This window comes from Lolium perenne, chromosome 3 (assembly GCF_019359855.2).
Source record: "Lolium perenne isolate Kyuss_39 chromosome 3, Kyuss_2.0, whole genome shotgun sequence".
Lineage (NCBI taxonomy): Eukaryota > Viridiplantae > Streptophyta > Magnoliopsida > Poales > Poaceae > Lolium > Lolium perenne.
In genome coordinates, this window is record NC_067246.2 from 236,562,998 (window position 1) to 236,585,394 (window position 22,397).

At 45.0% G+C, this 22,397-nt stretch overlaps 1 protein-coding gene across 1 annotated transcript; it reads left to right on the top strand.

The window, feature by feature from the left end:
- The first annotated feature begins 2,477 nt into the window (after positions 1-2,477).
- LOC127343947 (uncharacterized) lies at positions 2,478-6,055 on the top strand. The gene is made up of 2 exons (XM_051370166.2): positions 2,478-5,071; positions 5,257-6,055. Exons 1-2 carry the CDS (start codon positions 3,662-3,664, stop codon positions 5,860-5,862), a joined length of 2,016 nt encoding a protein of 671 aa, XP_051226126.1. The 5' UTR covers positions 2,478-3,661; the 3' UTR covers positions 5,863-6,055.
- The last annotated feature ends 16,342 nt before the right edge of the window (positions 6,056-22,397 follow it).

A 22,397-nucleotide genomic window follows, 5' to 3' on the forward strand; every position in this document is an offset into this window, starting at 1 on the left:
TTCAAAACCTTGCTTGCATCCCCCATAACTTCGGAAAGGTCACCAGGCTATCCACAAACTTCCTCAAAACCTCCGTGGTACCCATTAGGTGTGCCAACCTTGACCTCGAGGACATCCTTCATGGAATCCCGGCGAAAAGGGAGTCCTTCCCGATTCGGTATCTTGGGCTCCCCCTTACGGTTAGGTGCCTCAAGAGGGGAGACATCCAACACCTTGAGGATAAATGTGCCGGGAAGCTACCCACTTGGAATGGGAAATACATCACCACGGTCGGACGGGCCGCTCTTGTCAAGTCCGTCATTGCCTCTCAAGCGATTTACTACCTTACCCCGCTATCTATCCCAGCAAGCACTATCACCTTCATCAACAAGATCGAGCGTGCGTTCCTTTGGGCCGGGAAGGACCACACCACGGGGGCTAAGTGCAAGGTGAATTGGGAAATGGTTTGTCGGCCTAAGAAATATGGGGGCCTTGGCATTTTGCACACCGACAAATTTGCGACGGCTCTTCGCCTCCGGTGGCCATGGCTAGAGTGGAAGGACCCCAACAAAATTTGGAGGGGATCCGAGAACCCTTGCACGGAACAAGACATGGATTTATTCTATACCGCCACTTGCATCACGGTTGGAAATGGGAAAAAGACCCCCTTTTGGCATGCTCCTTAGCTTGAGGGAAAAAGGCCAATCGACATTGTGCCATTGATCTTTGCCTCTTCTAAGAGGAAAAATTGGAAGGTTGCACAAGCCTTGCATGATAGTGCATGGGTTCAAAAGATTGTCTTCAATCATGACTTCTTCCCCGACCACCTATCCCAATTCGTGGAGCTTTGGAACCTCATACAAAATTTCCATCTCGATGACAACATCGAGGATGATATGTCGTGGAGGCTCACTGAAGATGGGCAATACAATACCAAATCCGCTTATGAGGTGCAATTCCTTGGGTCCACTATCTCAACTCTCCACAAGTCGGTTTGGAAGAATTGGGCCCCTCCCAAGATCAAGTTTTTCATTTGGCTTGTTTACCAAAATAGGATTTGGACGGCCGACCGTTTGGCCAAGCGCGGATGGCCGAATTGTGGTCTTTGTCCCCTTTGCAAATGTTGCATCGAGTCCGCCGACCACCTTTTCGTGCATTGCCGCTTCACCTTGCGGTTATGGAACAAAGCTAAGGAGTGGTTGGGCCTCCATGCACTTCGCACAAACAATTGGGCGGACCTCTCTTTTCCGGAATGGTGGAATATATCGACCTCGGGTAATGGCCGAAGAGGGCTGGCCAGGCTTTTTATGCTCATCATTTGGGAGGTTTGGAATGAGCGAAACGATAGGGTATTCAAGAACAAGCAAACACCGATACAAATCATCTTCGATAGGGTCAAAAAAGAGGCACGTCTTTGGGTTCTTGCCGGTGCGAAACATTTGGGCCATTTGATGCCGGGAGAGTAATACTCTTTTGTAATAATAGTCTTTTATTTTCTTGTAAACTCCTTGCTTAATCAATGAAATGGGCAAAGCTTTTGCCCTCGTTTAAAAAAAAAGTTTTTTTAAAAAAACTTCCACCACTTCAGAAACGTCACTTTTGACGTTAGCAAGCTAGGGTACTTCTTGATCTCCGTCTTAGAAGGGGAGGATGATCATCAAACATAGTGGATCTGGCAGTGGCTAAAAGAAGATGAGCCGTCAAAAGTCAATGCCGAGCAGTGGTGATCGACCACCATCCACCGGTTGGGCAGAGACAATTGGGAAAGCGGGTCAATGCTGGAGGAGCAAGAGGACAAAACTGTAGAGAAAAGATGAAAAGGCACTAGACAAGCCAAAACTGCCAAAGTTAACCATGTCGAGTTTGCTAATGCAACTCTGCAAGTGAAAATAGGAGGGTATATAAAAGTCTTTTTTGTAATGCGTAATTTTGTTTCTCTTCGCTCATAAGTGTATCTAACTTGGAACATACCTATGACAGGATAAATGCGTCTTTCATCGAAAGGCTGCAAACTAGTTCTTATACGTTATCGAGCTTGAAGATGGTGAAAAAACTATTGACGCGCAAGTGGCAGCTGGCTGATAATGCACGTAGTGGTCACCTGAAACTAGCAGTCATTAAGCGAGTTGTTTTAGCGCTACGTGTGGTGGTGGGATGGGTTCTAGCGCTAGTTCACAGTGTGTTGTTGGTGTTCTGCATTTCCTTCGGCATGTGTCTCATTGTCTTTGGGGTGCTCATCACCATTTCGCTTTCGATCTACGGTTTAGTGAAACACGATTATTACCGTGGCACGGCTGAGGGCAGAACAAATATGTACCAAGCGCATAACGTCTTGTACATCCTGTGTGTGGCCCAATGTGCACTACAGGAATGGGGCTATATGCCGAGGGCCGGGAACCCTCGGCGTAGCATGCTTTGGCCCTCGGCGTAGGCTATGCCGAGGGCCGCCCTCGGCATAGCTCCTCGGCGTGTAAGTCCCTCGGCAAAGGCACTATCGCCGTCGGCGTAGTCCGGCCCTCGGCGTAGCACGCTACGCCGACGGCAAAACCCTCGGCATAGACTTTTAAAAAATTCAAATTTCCCATGTAGTTCCCAGATTCGGCGGGACACCGTAGGAAGCCGCATGGATTCCCAGATAGCTAGCGCGCACATATGGCATGTGATATGGGGTGCGAAGGCGGTGTCCTACCACTACGCACAGGTCTCGCGCAATACTAAAATGCTCCCCATGTAGTTCCTTCACAAAAAAACCTGTTTTGGCACCCCGAAAATGAAAAAACCATCGCCCATGGGTCGGATTGGAAATGCGCTCCCGGGGCATTGCTTCCCATCCCAGGGACCACGCACGTGCCAAATATGGTCTCGTTCCGGCAAACTATGCGGTGTCACGGGCCGTTTCCTACTCATTGCCCTAAAAGCCATAGAAATCCGGACTTGATAGCCCTGTTCGTGAAGGGTTTTCCAAAATAATTGTCGTATCCCAATTCCATCTTTTGAAGTGGTTACTAGGACACATAAAATGATGTCATGCGGGTCCGCGAGATTTTCTGACTTCGTTTAAATTGCCATCTGGCTAAAACGGGAACCTGAGAACATATAAGAAAGTGATTGAATTGTTTCTACGTTAACATGTTATTCTACATGATTCAAATATGCATGATTTTGACATAAACGGATAGAGGATGTTTTTCTGAACATTTTGATACCTCATACGCATTTTTCTGACATCATATGAATTAGTTATGATTTTTACAAAATTAGACAAATTTGAAAAATAGCCTACGCCGAGGGTGGCCGTCGGCGTAGCCCTGTCTACGCCTAGGGCCAAAGATATGCCGAGGGCTGCCCTCGGCGTAGAGGTCGCTACGCCGACGGCCACGTTTCGCCGAGTGTTGAAAGGGCAGGTGGCCTGGCTGGGCCATACGCCGACGGCCCCGACTTTTGGCCGTCGGCGTATAGCCTGGCCCTCGGCATAGCCTCCCATTCCTGTAGTGAATTGTTCCTATATAGATTCCTCTTGTTGCTATGTGAGAAGAGGATAGTGGACCAAGTGAGCCAAGCATACGGCTTCCAAGATGGTGATCGTGCAGTTTGGGGCTACTGTCAACAAATAAGGTCGGATTGCATAAGAAAGCCATCCTCCGTTAGAGAAAGGAACCTCATCACTTATGCGATAGAACTCATGGAGTCCAAGTCGCCTAGTAGCTTCCTTTCCGGGACGCTGATACTGGACAGACTACTCACCAGACAACATTTGGACAAGATAAAAGCCCCTGATTTGATTGAACATGAAGAAGAGCAGCAGCATCAAATAGATTTTGTGGACAAGACTAGAGCTCATCTGATTAAAAAGGAGAAGACGGATAAGAGGGAGGAGAGGAGAAAGAATTTGGAAGAGAGGAAGATGACGAAAGTGGGAGACATGAAGAAGATCAAGGAAAGGAGAAAGAAGAAACATCAGCAAACGGAGGACGAGATCATTGTGCAGCAGTGTAGGGTGATAAGGCAGCTTTTAGGCTCTGCATCCGCCACCCACATTCTCCAAAAACTGCTTGAAACACTGGATTCAAGACACTCATATGACAAAAAGATGAGGGGAGCCGCTGCGAGGATAGTGGATCATGTTGCCGACAGGATTCGTTTAGACCAGTTCCCGCGAGGAATTCAATCGATATCTTCACTCATCAACTCCTTCGAAGAATACTATCAACTCCGACCACGTCAATCAGCATCATCACTGTCACTAAGCACAGACGACACCACCACAAGGCCCCCAGCTTCGTCAAACACAAAGAGATATCATGATCAAGAAGAACAAGGAAGCAGCAACACTTCGTTGTTTGATACAGAATCAGAGTACTCAGAATCAGACTCGGACAGCGATGTCGATCATTCATCACCTGAGGCGCTCCATGGCTACAAAGAAATGGTGTTGACTGGTTTAAGTATCCTTTGGAGCCTCGCGGGCAGTGAGGACAACTGTGTGATCATAAGCAACACCAAAAATCTTGTCTCCAAGATCATGGTACCCGTTAGCTGCAACCTAGTGCACCGCTCAGGTCATACTGAATGGTCTACCAAGGTTTCAGAGAGATCACTGGGGGTGATGCTTCGGCTGATTGTGACAGCCAAGGGAGACACTAGGGCCGACCTGCATCAACAGATCACTAGCGACAAGGGGCCAATCACCACCATGGAAAGAATTGTTACCTGTGAAGGATGTAAAGGCGGAGAGCTGCACATGAAGGCCATGCAGATCCTCACGCAGTTATGCATGGACAAAACTGAAAACAGAGGTAATCTAACGAAGATGCTCATAAGAATCTTCGTTAATGGTGATAGCAGCGATGACTCCATCAGAAAGACTGCAGGTGAAACACTGGTTGTGTTGTTCCTTAGCACCAAAAGTGTTGGCTCCCTCCTGACCAAGGAAGAAAATGATAAGTTTGTCGGTGATCTTGCTAAAATACTTTTACAAGTTGGGGACAACGACACATGCAGTAAAAGTGCAGCAGAAATTCTGGAGCATCTGTGTATACAGTACACCGGGAATAAACTACTCAAGAATACTATAAAGGATTTGATGCCAAAGGTACTTACCTAATCTCTTCTTCATTCATTTCTGTAATATCTATTCCTTCTTCCTAAAATAATTGATGAATCCTCCAAGCCAGTCATTCATACATTCCCCATTCGAAACAATTAATGAGTGCATATCCTTAGCGTTTGCTTGGCCACATTCATGTACCCATAAGAATTATTGTTACTACGTTGCAGGTGCTGAGAGAAATACTATCTGGGTGGACAGGAGAAGAAGGAAATCCCGGTTATACAACATCAAGTACTGACATCGAAAGCCAAGTCACCAACAACAACGACAAGAACAATAAAAAATGTATTTCCCGCTCTTCTGGGCAAAAGAAACATCACAAGTTGTATGTTGCCATGCTATCCCTCTGTGTGACGGCATGTGAGAAACTAAACCTTGATATCAATGCCATTTCGGTGGGAGAAAAAGACCAAGAAGATAAAGGAGAACATGTTGCGTTCAGGTTTGCGATTAAGATGGTGCAAAAAAACAGGTATCTCATCACCCCCGACAGCCTGAAAGCTATGAAGCTTACCACTAGGATGGTGATAGCAGAAATAAAGAAACTCAGTGGCCATGGCACTGTCGTCGAACGAGCTGATCTGGAGAGCCTCATGGTCTTGCTGTCCAGCGTATCAGAGGCCATGTTGGATATCGAGAGTTCCATGATTTTCAACACCGGAACGACGACACTGCCTGCTACTACTGACACCCTTGATTCCCTCGTGAAAAAAGCACAGGAACTCCATGGAAAAACAAAGAACCCAGAGTCAGAAATAGTGACATCTAGCTAGCACAGTGCACACAAAGCTAAAATATTTGTCATGGATTTTCTTCAGACTTCTTTTTATGAGATATGGATTGCGTCAACTCATTCGCCCTTACTGCACTTGTACCATGTTTCAAGCATGTCATGTGTGACTGTGTGAGCACATTAAAATTTCTTTTCTTTGGTATTCAAGTGATGGAAACTACTCTTTCAAAGTCTGTGTGGCGTGTGCTATATATATATTTGTTCCAAAGTTTCTGTGCAGCTGCGACACAGCCAACGCATAGATAATCCGAATGTGTTAGATCACACAGCAGGCCACCAGTTAATTATCACTGAGGATAAACTTGGTGATGACATTTCAGTAGTGTATTAGTTGGTAAAGGCAACAGATTAGACACCCAATTACGATGAGACACTGTTACAAAATATACAAAGTTCCCCCGTAATATCATTCACAGATGACAAATTTCTGGAGGAAATTTATGAATTAGCAATGGATTTTCAGAAAACATCTTATGCACCTTTTTTTTCTCGGAATTCACAGGCACACCTTATAAGTACCAAACACAAAACATGATCAGGTGAAGTGAACAAGATTTTTCAGAGCAATATCTAAGTGAAGTCCAAAATCATTATAACTTTCACCACTCCTCCGAACAATATATTGGTAGAATTGCTTAGTCGGAGTAGCCTACACATGCTAAGGTGGCAAAATCACAAGTTCCTACTTCATCTCGTATAGAAAAGTTCTCACTAATGCTGCTATTTCATTCATTCTAATAAATACAGTATTGTAGTTTACGTAAACAAAACAGGGTATTATTTATGGATGTACCGTGCAAATCCATGTTTTCATCAATCCAATAAAAAAACCAATATGGTCCAGGTGTTGAGGATATAGCCAGAATCTACTTGATGCATAGGCCAACTAGTCGCCCCCGTTAAATGCAGGGAGTGCCTTCCTGACCTACTAAACAAGAACACATCTGCAAGACATAGTGGGGAGGGATTTCAGGATAAATATCGGAAAGGGGTGGTACCTGCGTATGAGGAGGCGGCGGCTTCATGGAAGGTGGGAGAGCCTGCTGCCGGAAGGAGAGCCGCCGGTGGCGGCGTCTGGGTGGGGGCAGCGACCGGCCGCCGAGAGAGGAGCGAAGGTAGGATTTTATCTTCTTTTTCTTCGTGGCCGAAGGTAAAAAGAAAAGAGAAAAAAAATGAAAAATAAATGCCGAAAGTCTAAAAAACCACCGGTGTTATAAAATTCGCCTAAGTATGAACAGGTTTTGTCTAATTTCTATTCAAATTCAACCAAAACTTCACCACTTTGCTGATACGAGTTAGGGGAACCCGATCTATAGATGGGTTAGTGTTTGGAGGCAATTGATGGTGTTGTTTTGTAGCAATGGTGATGAAGTGGTGGAGCTTTGTGGTGGTGTAAGGTGCGGCATGGTGGAGATGTTGTTGTGTGCACATGGTGGAGCTGCTGCTGCGGCATGGTGGTGCTGCTGCTATAGGGTGGTTTCAGGACGTCTCACGGAGAGGCTCCTCGCGCTTCAAGCGTAAACCCTAATCATTGGCTATTAATTTTAATTGTTTATGCTTATGCGGGTTGTTGTTGGTGTTCGGTACATGGTTAGTTATGGTCGTGTATATTTGTGCTCACGAGTAGTTACATTTGTTAGTTGATCGGTTAATTGTTGATGTGTACGATTTTTTTTAGGTCAGAAGAGATGTCGGATATTGTGAAGATAGTATTTTACTATGGTTTAGGTATTGTCCGATCAAATGAGATGGGAGTTGATCTGAGTGAGTTCAAGTCAGTAGAGATGAATTTGACAGTCCCTAAAACATGGACAATGGAGCAGGTGAAGGACTGGTTAACATAATGCTTCGGGCTTAATTCTGAAGAGTACACAGTGAGTGTACATGCTTTGTGGGCTAAGTCGCTATCAAACATTTTTCTGGTATCTAAGCTCGGTAGATGAAAGCTCTAAGTGGGTGTGATAGTTAAAAGGGTCCGAGAAGAGAGGAACTCACCCTGTGGCTTTAGTGCTTCCAGTGGCTAAGGAGGTCGCTCCTCAGGAAGGAGGTTACGGTGGAGGAGGTGGTTACGAATCAGGCCAGAGCAGGCAGACACATGGTGGTGGCGGTGGTTACTCACCCGAACAGAGCAGTGATGCACACGGTGGAGGCGATGGTTACGAGTCAAGATACATGAGTCATACAGAAGATGGTTATAGTGGTGAGGCTGATGGTTACACATGAGAAGATGGTTCTAGTGGTGAGGGTGATGGTGACGAGGAAAATAGACGCACGTAGAACCATATGAAAGAAGAAGATACAGGTGGAAGAGAAAGTTACATGAACACATATAAACATCCAAGACTTGTTCTTGTGATAGCACACAACTTATAGGGTTCTGCATCGAGTTTTTTCTCATTCGGTGTATGCATCGAATCTTTCAGACACTGTCGACCCGTGTTATGTGTGGACGACACTTTTCTCACTGGGGCAGTTGATACGTCTCTGACGTATCGATAATTTCTTATGTTTCATGCCACATTATTGATGATATCTACATGTTTTATGCACACTTTATGTCATATTTATGCGTTTTCTGGAACTAACCTATTGACGAGATGCCGAAGAGCCGATTCTTTGTTTTCATTGCTTTTGGTTTCAGAAATCCTAGTAAGGAAATATTCTCGGAATCGGACGAAATCAACGCCCAGCATCTTAGAATCCCCGGAAGCATCCAGAACACCCGAGAGTCGCCAGAGGGGAGCCCTGGTGGGCCCAGGAGGTAGGCCGGCGCGGCCCAGGCCCTGGCCTCGCCGCCTTACCATCTCACCGCCTCTTCGACCCTCTGACCCCGCCTCTTCACCTATTTAAGCCCCCTCGACCTAAAACCTCGACACGGAAAAGCCACGGTACGAGAAACCTTCCAGAGCCGCCGCCATCGCGAAGCCAAGATCTGGGGGACAGGAGTCTCTATTCCGGCACGCCGCCGGGACGGGGAAGTGCCCCCGGAAGGCTCCTCCATCAACACCACCGCCATCTTCATCAACGCTGCTGTCTCCCATGAGGAGGGAGTAGTTCTCCATCGAGGCTCGGGGCTATACCGGTAGCTATGTGGTTCATCTCTCTTCCTATGTACTTCAATACAATAATCTCATGAGCTGCCTTACATGATTGAGATTCATATGATGATGCTTGTAATCTAGATGTCGTTATGCTAGTCAAGTGAATTTTACTTATGTGATCTCCGGAGACTCCTTGTCCCACGTGTGTAAAGGTGACAGTGTGTGCACCGTGTGGGTCTCTTAGGCTATATTTCATAGAATACTTATTCACTGTTATGAATGGCATAGTGAGGTGCTTATTTATATCTCTTTATGATTGCAATGTGTTTTGTATCACAATTCATCTATGTGCTACTCTAGTGATGTTATTAAAGTCGTTTATTCCTCCTGCACGGTGTAATGGTGACAGTGTGTGCATCGTGTTAGTACTTGGCGTAGGCTATGATTGTGATCTCTTGTAGATTATGAAGTTAACTATTGCTATGATGGTATTGATGTGATCTATGCCTCCTTTCGTAGCGTGAAGGTGACAGTGTGCATGCTATGTTAGTACTTGGTTTGGTTATGTTGATCTGTCATGCACTCTAAGGTTATTTAAATATGAACATTGAATATTGTGGAGCTTGTTAACTCCGGCATTGAGGGTTCGTGTAATCCTACACAGTTAGTGGTGTTCATCATCCAACAAGAGAGTGTAGAGTCTATCATCTATCTATTTATTTATGTGATCAATGTTGAGAGTGTCCACTAGTGAAAGTATGATCCCTAGGCCTTGTTCCTAAATATCGCTTATCGTCGCTTGTTTATCGTTTTATCAGATTGCATCTGTCTGCAATATTACCACCATCAACCACACGCCAGTCCTGAGCAAAGCACTTTTCTGGTGCCATTGCTACTGCTCATATATATTCATACCACCTGTATTTCACTATCTCTTCGCCGAACTAGTGCACCTATTAGGTGTGTTGGGGACACAAGAGACTTCTTGCTTTGTGGTTGCAGGGTTGCATGAGAGGGATATCTTTGACCTCTTCCTCCCTGAGTTCGATAAACCTTGGGTGATCCACTTAAGGGAAACTTGCTGCTGTTCTACAAACCTCTGCTCTTGGAGGCCCAACACTGTCTACAAGAATAGAAGCACCCGTAGACATCAGCAGTAGAAGGGTCAAATCTTGACCGCCATTGGAATGGACGGCAACAAGCAAATCGTGCCACTCGCTTTTGCTTTTGTGGAGAGCGACAACACTTAAAGCTGGTTATCGTTCTTCATGCAGCCAAAAATATCAATTGTGAAGGACAAGCCGAATGTTTGCATCGTTCATGATGGGCATGGAGGTATACTCAAAGCTATTAAGACACTGAAGGAGGTTGGGGAACAAACACCATGGATTGACATTCAGAGCCGTTGGTGCATGCGCCACCCAGGGGGCCAAATTTTACACACAATTCAAGAATAAGAACCTTATGAATCTCTTCAAGAAGCTGTGCATCTAGAACCATGAGTGAAAGTATAGTTTATTGCGGCGCAAACTTCAGGACTACATAAAGCAACAAGATGTGCAGAGGAAAGTAGCACTAGATGCAAACATAGCAGCACATATGCAGGTAGTTGCAGCACAAACAGCAACATGGCAACACTAGTTTACGAGGAACCACAAGGTCTGTGTGACTTGCCCAGATTTGACTCGCCCGGTACAAGAGAAAGCGGGGAAGGAAGATAAAAAAAACTTTGAGCAGTGGATAGAGCACGGGCATGTGGAGAGGTGGTCTTTGTTGCACGACACACATGGAGGTAGATACGTGTGTTCCCTATCGACGGGGCCTCTTCTGCCGTGGGCAGGGACGGAGCTCCCTTATAGCCAATGGTGTCAGCTGACCCCAGTGGATAGTGAAGGAGATATGCCCTAGAGGGAATAATAAAGTGGTTATTATTTATATCTTTATGTTTATGATAAATGTTTATATATCATGCTAGAATTGTATTAACCGAAACATTAGTACATGTGTGATATGTAGACAAACAAGAAGTCCCTAGTATGCCTCTTAAACTAGCTTGTTGATTAATAGATGATTAGTTTCATAATCATGAACATTGGATGTTATTAATAACAAGGTTATGTCATTATATGAATGATGTAATGGACACACCCAATTAAGCGTAGCATAAGATCTCGTCATTAAGTTATTTGCTATAAGCTTTCGATACATAGTTACCTAGTCCTTATGACCATGAGATCATGTAAATCACTTATACCGGAAAGGTACTTTGATTACACCAAACACCACTGCGTAAATGGGTGGCTATAAAGGTGGGATTAAGTATCCGGAAAGTATGAGTTGAGGCATATGGATCAACAGTGGGATTTGTCCACCCCGATGACGGATAGATATACTCTGGGCCCTCTCGGTGGAATGTCGTCTAATGTCTTGCAAGCATATGAATGAGTTCATAAGAGACCACATACCACGGTACGAGTAAAGAGTACTTGTCAGGAGACGAGGTTGAACAAGGTATAGAGTGATACCGAAGATCAAACCTCGGACAAGTAAAATATCGCGAGACAAAGGGAATTGGTATTATATGTAAATGGTTCATTCGATCACTAAAGTCATCGTTGAATATGTGGGAGCCATTATGGATCTCCAGATCCCGCTATTGGTTATTGGTCGGAGTGAGTACTCAACCATGTTCGCATAGTTCACGAACCGTAGGGTGACACACTTAAAGTTGGATGTTGAAATGGTAGTACTTGAATATGGAATGGAGATCGAATATTTGTTCGGAGTCCCGGATGAGATCCCAGACATCACGAGGAGTTCCGGAATGGTCCGGAGAATAAGATTCATATATAGGATGTCATTTTATGTGAATTAAAATGTCGCGGAAGGTTCTATGGAAGGTTCTAGAAGGTTCTAGAAAAGTCCGGAAGAAACCACCAAGGAAGGTGGAGTCCACATGGGACTCCACCTCCATGGGAGGACAAGCCTAGTTGGGGAGGAGTCCCAATTGGACTCCCCTTAGGGGCCGGCCACCCCCCCACATGGGAGGTGGAACTCCCACCTTTGGTGGGAGTCCTAGTTGGGCTAGGTTTCCCCCTCTTATGGAAGGTTTTTGGTTCGGGTCTTATTCGAAGACTTGGACACCAACACTTGGGGATCCACCTATATAATGAGGGGCCAAGGGAGGGGGCCGGCCCACCCAAGACCACAAGCTGGCCACCCCCCTTGAAGTGGCCGGCCACCCCCTCCCAAACCCTAGCCGCCCCCCTCTCCTCCATATAGCCCGCGTAGCTTAGCGAAGCTCCGCCGGACTTCTCCACCGCCACCGACACCACGCCGTCGTGTCGATTCAAGAGGAGCTACTACTTCCGCTGCCCGCTGGAACGGGAGGTGGACGTCGTCTTCATCAACAACCGAACGTGTGACCGAGTACGGAGGTGCTGCCCGTTCGTGGCGCCGGAACCGATCGTGATCAAGATCTTCTACGCGCTTTTGCAAGCGGCAAGTGAACATCTACCGCAGAAACAAGAGCCTCATCTTGTAGGCTTTGGAATCTCTTCAAGGGTGAGACTCGATAATCCCCTCGTTGCTACCATCTTCTAGATTGCATCTTGGCTTGGATTTCGTGTTCGCGGTAGGAAATTTTTTGTTTTCTATACAACGTTATCCTACAGTGGTATCAGTGCCGTGTCTATGCATAGATGGTTGCACGAGTAGAACACAATGGTTTGTGGGCGTTGATGCTCTTGTTATCTTTAGTTTGAGTACTTTGCATCTTTGTGGCATAGTGGGATGAAGCGGCTCGGACTAATTTTACATGACCGCGTTCATGAGACTTGTTCCTCGTTCGACATGCAACTTGTATTGCATAAGAGGCTTTGCGGGTGTCTGTCTCTCCTACTATAGTGAAGATTCAATTTACTCTTCTATTGAAAACATTAGTATCAACGTTGTGGTTCATGTTCGTAGGTAGATTAGATCTCTCTCGAAAACCCTAAACCACGTAAAATATGCAAACCAAATTAGAGACGTCTAACTTGTTTTTGCAGGGTTTGGTGATGTGATATGGCCATAATGTGATGATGAATATGTATGAAATGATCATTATTGTATTGTGGCAACCGGCAGGAGCCTTATGGTTGTCTTTAAATTTCATGTTGAGTAGTATTTCAAAGTAGTTGTAATAGTTGCTACATGGAGGACAATCATGAAGACGGCGTCATTGACCTTGACGCTACGCCAACGATGATGGAGATCATGCCCGAAGATGATGGAGATCATGTCCGTGCTTTGGAGATGAAGATCAAAGGCACAAAGACAAAAGGGCCATATCATATCACATATGAACTGCATGTGATGTTAATCCTTTTATGCATCTTATTTTGTTTAGATCGCGACGGTAGCATTATAAGATGATCCCTCACTAAAATCTCAAGATAATAAAGTGTTCATCCTTAGTAGCACCGTTACCAAGTCTTGTCATTTCGAAGCATCTCGTGATGATCGGGTGTGATAGATTCAATAAGTACATACAACGGGTGCAAGACAGTTTTGCACATGCAGATACTAAGGTGGCCTTGACGAGCCTAGCATGTACAGACATAGTCTCGGAACACGTGATACCGAAAGGTAGAGCATGAATCATATGGTTGATATGATGAACACTTTGAGTGTTCACCATTGAAGTCACACCTTTTCTCGTGATGATCGGGTTTAGGTGCGGTGGATTTGGTTCGTGTGATCACTAAGACAATGCGAGGGATATTGTTTTGAGTGGGAGTTCACCTAGATTTTTAATTATGTTGAATTAAAATTTGAACTCAATTTGTCATAAACTTAGTCTAAACTATTGCAAATATATGTTGTAGAGATGGCGTCCCCAATCAATTTTAATCAGTTCCTAGAGAAAGAGAAACTTAAGAGCAACGGTAGCAACTTCACCGACTGGTTCCATCATGTGAGGATCTTCCTCTCTGGCGGAAATCTGCAATTTGTGCTTGATGCACCGCTAGGTGACCCTCCTGCAGAAGATGAAACCGATGAAGTAAAAGTTGTTTACGCGACTCGGAAAACTCGGTACTCTCAAGTTCAGTGTGCCATCCTGTGCAGTCTGGAATCCGATCTTCAAAAACGTTTTGAGCACCACGATCCTCATGAGTTGATGAATGAGCTGAAAGCTATATTCGAAACTCATGCGGCCGTGGAATGCTATGAAGCATCGAAACATTTCTTCAAATTGCATGATGGAAGAAGGCAGCTCCGTTAGTGAGCACATGCTCGCCATGACCGGCATGCGAAGAAACTCGATGACTTGGGAATAGTGATTCCTAACAGATCGGGGATTAATCGTGTCCTTCAATCACCGCCACCAAGTTACAAGAACTTTGTGATGAACTACAATATGCGTAACATGAACAAGGAGTTACCCGAACTCTTTGGCATGCTAAAAGCTGCTGAGATTGAGATCAAGAAAGAGCACCAAGTGTTGATGGTCAACAAGACCACCAGTTTCAAGAAACAGGGCAAGTCTAAGGGAAAATTCAAGAAGGGTGGCAAGAAAGCTGCCACGCCTCCTATGAAACCTAAGAACGGCCCTAAGCCCGATGCTGAGTGCTATTATCGCAAGGAGAAGGGACACCGAAGCGTAATTGCTCCAAGTATCTCGCTGATCTGAAGAGCGGCCTTGTCAAGAAGAAGTAAGAAGGTATATCTCGATATACATGTTATAGATGTTCATTTCACCGGTTCTCGTTCTAGTACCTGGTATTTGATACCGGTTCGGTTGCTCATATTTGTAACTCGAAACAGGAACTAAAGAATAAACGACAATCGCTGAAAGATGAAGTGACGATGCGTTGGAAACGGATCCAAGGTCAATGTGATCGCAATGGCACACTTCCTCTACATCTACCTTCGGGATTAGTTTTAAGCCTAAATAATTGCTATTATGTACTGCGTTGAGCATGAACATTATATCTGGATCTTGTTTAATGCAAGACGGTTATTCATTCAAGTCCGAGAATAATGGTTGTTCTATTTTTATGAATAATATCTTTTATGGTCGAGCACCACAAAAGAATGGCTTATTTCTATTAGATCTCGATAAAGAGTGATACGCATATACATAACATTGATGCTAAGCGAATTAAATTGAATGATAATTCTACTTATATGTGGCAATCGTCTTGGTCATATTGGAGTGAAACGCATGAAGAAACTCCATACCGATGGATTACTTGAATCACTTGACTTTGAGTCACTTGATAGATGCGAAGCGTGTCTAATGGGTAAAATGACAAAGACTCCATTTTCTCGGTATGATGGAGCGAGCTACGACTTATTGGAAATCATACATACCGATGTATGTGGACCAATGAGTGTAGCATCGCGCGGTGGTTATCGTTATGTTCTAACCTTCACAGATGATCTGAGTAGATATGGGTATATCTATTTCATGAAACATAAATCCGAAACTTTCGAGAAGTTTAAGGAATTTCAAAGTGAAGTAGAAAATCAACGTAACAAGAAGATTAAATTTCTACGATCTGATCCTGGAGGTGAATATCTGAGTTATGAGTTTGGCATGCATTTAAAGAAATGCGGAATACTTTCACAATTGACACCGCCGGGAACACCTCAACGTAACGGTGTGTCCGAACGTCGTAATCGAACTCTCTTAGATATGGTTCATAGTATGATGTCTCTTCTTGATTTGCCGTTATCATTTTGGAGTTATGCATTAGAGACAGCCGCATTCACTTTAAATAGAGCACCATCAAAATCCGTAGAAACGACACCGGATGAATTATGGTTTAATAAGAAACCTAAGTCATCGTTCCTGAAAGTTTGGGGTTGCGAAGCCTATGTAAAGAAGTTACAACCGGACAAGCTAGAACCCAAAGCGGAGAAATGCGTCTTCATAGGATACCCTATGGAAACTATAGGGTACACTTTCTATCACAGATCCGAAGGCAAAATCTTTGTTGCTAAGAACGGAACCTTTCTTGAGAAAGAATTTCTCACTAAAGAAGTGACTGGAAGAAAAGTAGAACTCGATGAGATTGATGAATCTATACTCGTTGATCGAGTAGCGCAAGATCGAAATTGTACCGCATCGCCTACATCGGCAATGAGGAAGCTAATGATAATGATCATGAAACTTCGAACGAGGAAACTATCGAACCTCGCAGATCGACAAGGGAACGTGCCACTCTGATTGGTATGATCCTTGTCTAAATGTCATGATTGTGGATAACAATGATGAGGACCCTGCGACGTATGAAGAAGCGATGATGAGCCCAGATTCCAACAAATGGCAAGAAGCCATGAAATCCGAAATGGGATCCATGTATGATAACAAAGTATGGACTTTGGTAGACTTACCTGATAGCCGAAAGGCTGTCGAAAATAAATGGATCTTCAAGAGAAAAACAGATGCTGATGGTAATATTACTGTCTATAAAGCTCGACTTGTCGCAAAGGGTTTCCGACAAATTCAAGGAGTTGACTACGATGAGACATTCTCACCTGTAGCGAAGCTAAAATCTGTAAGGATTTTGTTAGCAATAGCTGCATTTTTCGATTATGAGATTTGGCAGATGGATGTCAAAACGGCGTTCCTTAATGGAGACATTGAGGAAGAGTTGTATATGGTACAACCCAAAGGTTTTGTTGATCCTAAAAATGCTGACAAAGTATGCAAACTTCAGCGTTCAATCTATGGACTGAAGCAAGCATCAAGAAGTTGGAACCGACGTTTTGATAAGGTGATCAAAGACTTCGGGTTTATACAGTGTCATGGAGAGGCCTGTATTTACAAGAAAGTGAGTGGGAGCTCTGTAGCATTCCTGATATTATATGTAGATGACATATTATTGATCGGGAATGATATAGAACTATTAAGCAGTGTTAAAGGTTATTTGAATAATAGTTTTTCAATGAAAGACCTTGGTGAAGCATCATATATATTAGGCATCAAGATTTATAGAGATAGATCAAGACGTCTAATAGGGCTATCACAGAATACATATCTGGACAAGATTCTAAAGAAGTTTAGAATGGACGAAAGTAAGAAAGGGTTCTTACCTATGTTACCAGGAAAGGTATTGAGTAAGACTCAAGGACCGGCTACGGCAGAAGAAAGAGAAAGGATGAGTAATATCCCCTATGCCTCGGCAATAGGATCTATCATGTATGCCATGCTATGTACTAGACCGGATATAGCACATGATGTTAGTTTGACTAGCAGATATCAAAGTGATCCAGGAATGGAACACTAGATAGCGGTCAAGAATATCCTGAAGTACTTGAAAAGAACTAAGGATATGTTTCTTTGTTATGGAGGTGACCAAGAGCTCGTTGTAAACGGTTACACCGATGCAAGTTGGAACACTGATCCTGATGACTCTAAGTCACAATCTGGGTACGTGTTTATATTGAATGGTGCCGCAATGAAGCTGGGCAAGCTCGAAGCGGTGCACGGTGGCGAAGTCTTCAACAGAATCAGAGTACATAGCGGCTTCAGAGGCTTCATCAGAAGCGGTATGGATGAAGAGGTTCATTGTAGAGCTCGGTGTGGTTCCTAGTGCATTGGACCCATTAATCATTTACTGTGATAACATGGGTGCCATCGCCAATGCACAAGAGCCAAGGTCACACAAGAGGCTGAAGCATATCAAGCTGCGTTACCACTCGATTCGCGAGTACATCGAAGATGGAGAAGTAAAGATTTGCAAAGTACACACTGATCTGAATGTAGCAGATCTGTTGACTAAAGCTCTCCCTAGGGCGAAGCATGACCAACACCAGAATGCCATGGGTGTTAGGTATATTACAATGTAATCTAGATTATTGACTCTAGTGCAAGTGGGAGACTGAAGGAGATATGCCCTAGAGGCAATAATAAAGTGGTTATTATTTATATCTTTATGTTTATGATAAATGTTTATATATCATGCTAGAATTGTATTAACCGAAACATTAGTACATGTGTGATATGTAGACAAACAAGAAGTCCCTAGTATGCCTCTTAAACTAGCTTGTTGATTAATAGATGATTAGTTTCATAATCATGAACATTGGATGTTATTAATAACAAGGTTATGTCATTATATGAATGATGTAATGGACACACCCAATTAAGCGTAGCATAAGATCTCGTCATTAAGTTATTTGCTATAAGCTTTCGATACATAGTTACCTAGTCCTTATGACCATGAGATCATGTAAATCACTTATACCGGAAAGGTACTTTGATTACACCAAACACCACCGCGTAAAATGGGTGGCTATAAAGGTGGGATTAAGTATCCTAAAGTATGAGTTGAGGCATATGGATCAACAGTGGGATTTGTCCACCCCGATGACGGATAGATATACTCTGGGCCCTCTCGGTGGAATGTCGTCTAATGTCTTGCAAGCATATGAATGAGTTCATAAGAGACCACATACCACGGTACGAGTAAAGAGTACTTGTCAGGAGACGAGGTTGAACAAGGTATAGAGTGATACCGAAGATCAAACCTCGGACAAGTAAAATATCGCGAGACAAAGGGAATTGGTATTATATGTAAATGGTTCATTCGATCACTAAAGTCATCGTTGAATATGTGGGAGCCATTATGGATCTCCAGATCCCGCTATTGGTTATTGGTCGGAGTGAGTACTCAACCATGTCCGCATAGTTCACGAACCGTAGGGTGACACACTTAAAGTTGGATGTTGAAATGGTAGTACTTGAATATGGAATGGAGTTCGAATATTTGTTCGGAGTCCCGGATGAGATCCCGGACATCACGAGGAGTTCCGGAATGGTCCGGAGAATAAGATTCATATATAGGATGTCATTTTATGTGAATTAAAATGTCGCGGAAGGTTCTATGGAAGGTTCTAGAAGGTTCTAGAAAAGTCCGGAAGAAACCACCAAGGAAGGTGGAGTCCACATGGGACTCCACCTCCATGGCCGGCCAAGCCTAGTGGGGGAGGAGTCCCAAGTGGACTCCCCCTTAGGGGCCGGCCACCCCCCCACATGGGAGGTGGAACTCCCACCTTTGGTGGGAGTCCTAGTTGGGGTAGGTTTCCCCCTCTTATGGAAGGTTTTTGGTTCGGGTCTTATTCGAAGACTTGGACACCAACACTTGGGGATCCACCTATATAATGAGGGGCCAAGGGAGGGGGCCGGCCCACCCAAGACCACAAGCTGGCCGCCCCCCTTGAAGTGGCCGGCCACCCCCTCCCAAACCCTAGCCGCCCCCCTCTCCTCCATATAGCCCGCGTAGCTTAGCGAAGCTCCGCCGGACTTCTCCACCGCCACCGACACCACGCCGTCGTGCTGTTGGATTCAAGAGGAGCTACTACTTCCGCTGCCCGCTGGAACGGGAGGTGGACGTCGTCTTCATCAACAACCGAACGTGTGACCGAGTACGGAGGTGCTGCCCGTTCGTGGCGCCGGAACCGATCGTGATCAAGATCTTCTACGCGCTTTTGCAAGCGGCAAGTGAACATCTACCGCAGCAACAAGAGCCTCATCTTGTAGGCTTTGGAATCTCTTCAAGGGTGAGACTCGATAATCCCCTCGTTGCTACCATCTTCTAGATTGCATCTTGGCTTGGATTTCGTGTTCGCGGTAGGAAAATTTTTGTTTTCTATACAACGTTATCCTACAGATAGTACCAAAGCCTTCACTAATTAGTGTAAAATAATACTAAATTATAGAGCATGACCCCAATGAAAAAGAGAGGAAATAGAGATGACCCCAGTGCCAAAAATTTCTAGCTTCGTCCCTGGCCGTGGGAGAAGCAGATGTCCTGGTGAGAAGTATGGAGGAAAAACTACGTGGAATCTATGTTGCTATCACGTGCAGTCGTACTTCGGACGTTAGCACCGTCACCTGCCCCGCGCCCTCCACACAAAAGCAGCGACGATACGATCCACATCCACGTCTCACACCGACGGTGACACCGAGACCGCCACCTCCTGACCAGGCGGGAGGTTCGTTGTGGCAGCAACAACATCACTGTCGGGGGTGCTCCCCGGTAATGCCCACCATGCGTGGCTTAGGGTTGACGGAATCCTGCAGGCTAGCACGAGATATCGGTGATTGAACAAACAGGGAGAGAGATTTACCCAGGTTCGGGGCCCTCGATGAGATAAAACCTTTACTTCCTACTTGTTTGATCTTGATTATCGAAAGTATATCTGGTTACAATGGGGTAGCCGATAGGCTACGGTGGTCTCGTCGAGAGGCAAGGGTTCTAAACTCTAGGGTTCAATCTTGCGGTGGTTCTATGCGTGTAAGTTGTCCTCCGGCAGATCCTCTCCTGACCTTTATATAGCAGGCCGGGTCTCAAGAGATCTGTCCGGACTCGACTAGGGTACAAAGATTCATAGTGTAAGGTATCCTTGTATCGCATCTTCTTTCCTTGTCCGTCAAGCATCTTTCCTTCGGATGAGTCTCCTTCATCAACATCGATGCGCAGGCCCACTTTGGATATTCGGCAATCTCCATGGGCCCCCAATTGGGCCGGTGGAGGTAGCCTAATGTTGGTTACCCGAAGGGTAATGCCCACATCAGTAGCCCCCGAGTGACTGGCCGAAGTGAAGCTTCGGGCAGGGACTTTAATTGTCTTCATTCGAACATCTTTATCTATTGAAATAAAGTGAATCTTCGAGTCCTTCGCAGCTCCAAAGTCATTTCTATCGGGTGCGTGCACAGCGCTCCCGATGGGAGTAGCCCCCTCCCCCCCCCCCCCCGAGTCTAGGGACGGATGCTTGGAACCGTGCGTAGACTCAAGTTGTACCACTCGTAAATCTCCGCTATCGATGCTTTCCTTGTTCATCATGAACTTAAATCCTCTTGATATCGGGTGCGCATCCAGCACTCCCGATGGGAGTAGCCCCCGAGTCTAGGGACAGATGTTTGCAATCGTGTGTAGACTCAAGTTGTTCTACTTGAAGATCATGACGACGATGTGTTTTGAATTGTCTTCATCATCCGATATCTTCTTTATATCGGATCCTCTGAAATTTCGAATGCAGATATTGATAGTACGCAAGGGATTGGAGTAACGTGCCCAGTTTTACTCGACAAATCGATGCTGGTTAACTGTCACGCGTCCGCATTTTGGTCAGGGATACGGCGATGCTTACGGTCAAACAAAGATGGATGGTCTGATGTGTCTTTGCGGGCTCTACGTGGCCCCACTAGTCAGCAGATAACGGTCAAAGTTGTTGACCCGTTGGGCAACCGGCCGTTCCAGCACTTGTGAGGGTTTCAGACAAGAATTTGGGCAGAACTGAGGAAAAACTAAGCGGCTGGGGAAAACTAAGCACAACTAAGAACCCGAGGGCACGAAAATAGAAATCCCTATAATGTACTATGCGCATGTACGCTAAACTTACAACAATGTAGGTTAAGACTGGATTTATTTTAATAAGTGCAAAAGGTATGCATTATTAAGAGAAAAGAAGATGAAACCTATCTACACATTATTCCATCAGTAAAATATGTATACATCTCCTAAAAAATAAACCAAGAAAATAAAATAACCTTATTGCGTGAAACATTTGTGCCCATATGCACACTTACTGTCCGAAATATTTTGATGAGTACAAAAGGTGTGCATTACTCCCTCCGTCCTAGATTATAAGGCTTGCACGTATTTATAGGTTGTAAATTTGATCAAGATAATACAAGATATATATTATCAAATATCGAAAATACTTTTATACTTACACGCATGTGTGTATGTTTCCATCCCTTGTCCTTTAAGATTTAAATATAAAGAGGAAAAAGAAATGGATCTTTTCATCTATAATGGTGAGCACAAATCTCAAGGAATAAATAAACACTGAGGAAAACACCCATAATCTAAACAAAATAGAGTAATCTGATTCAACAACCATTGGTCCTAAACTACTCTCTCTGGTCGGATTTAATTGACGCGGAGGGAGGCATTCGTATGCATGTCATTAGCAGGTCCATGCGTCAATTAATAACGTCCAGAGGTAGTAGATCACAAGAACCCTAGGTCCGCATCTATCAGTGGATGGGGAGAAGAAGGGACGATGTGGATAGCACTTATACAGAAAAACAAATCTAGAGCATGTCTAGCAGGCCCCTCAAAACGCTGGTACCCCTTATTATTTCGGCGGGATAGGGGGTGTGGGCGAAATGGGACGTCTAGCAGGCCCCGTATTCGGGCCGGCCCGTATCGGCAGAATGCGGGGCACGTCAAACCCACCCCGCCACCCCTACAAATAGAGGGTGAAGGTGCGAGTGGGGGTCCAACCCCTCACTCCAACCTTATCCCCACCGTGCGCTGCCGCCAGCCATAACCACTCCAGCGAGCAATTCCCACGCGCACGCCGCCGCATTTGCACCGCCGCCAGCCATGAGCGCACAGCGTAGGAGCAGCCTATCACCCGCCGCCGGATCGAAGTTGGCCACGTTGGAGGAGGCGTGTGCTGGGCGTGG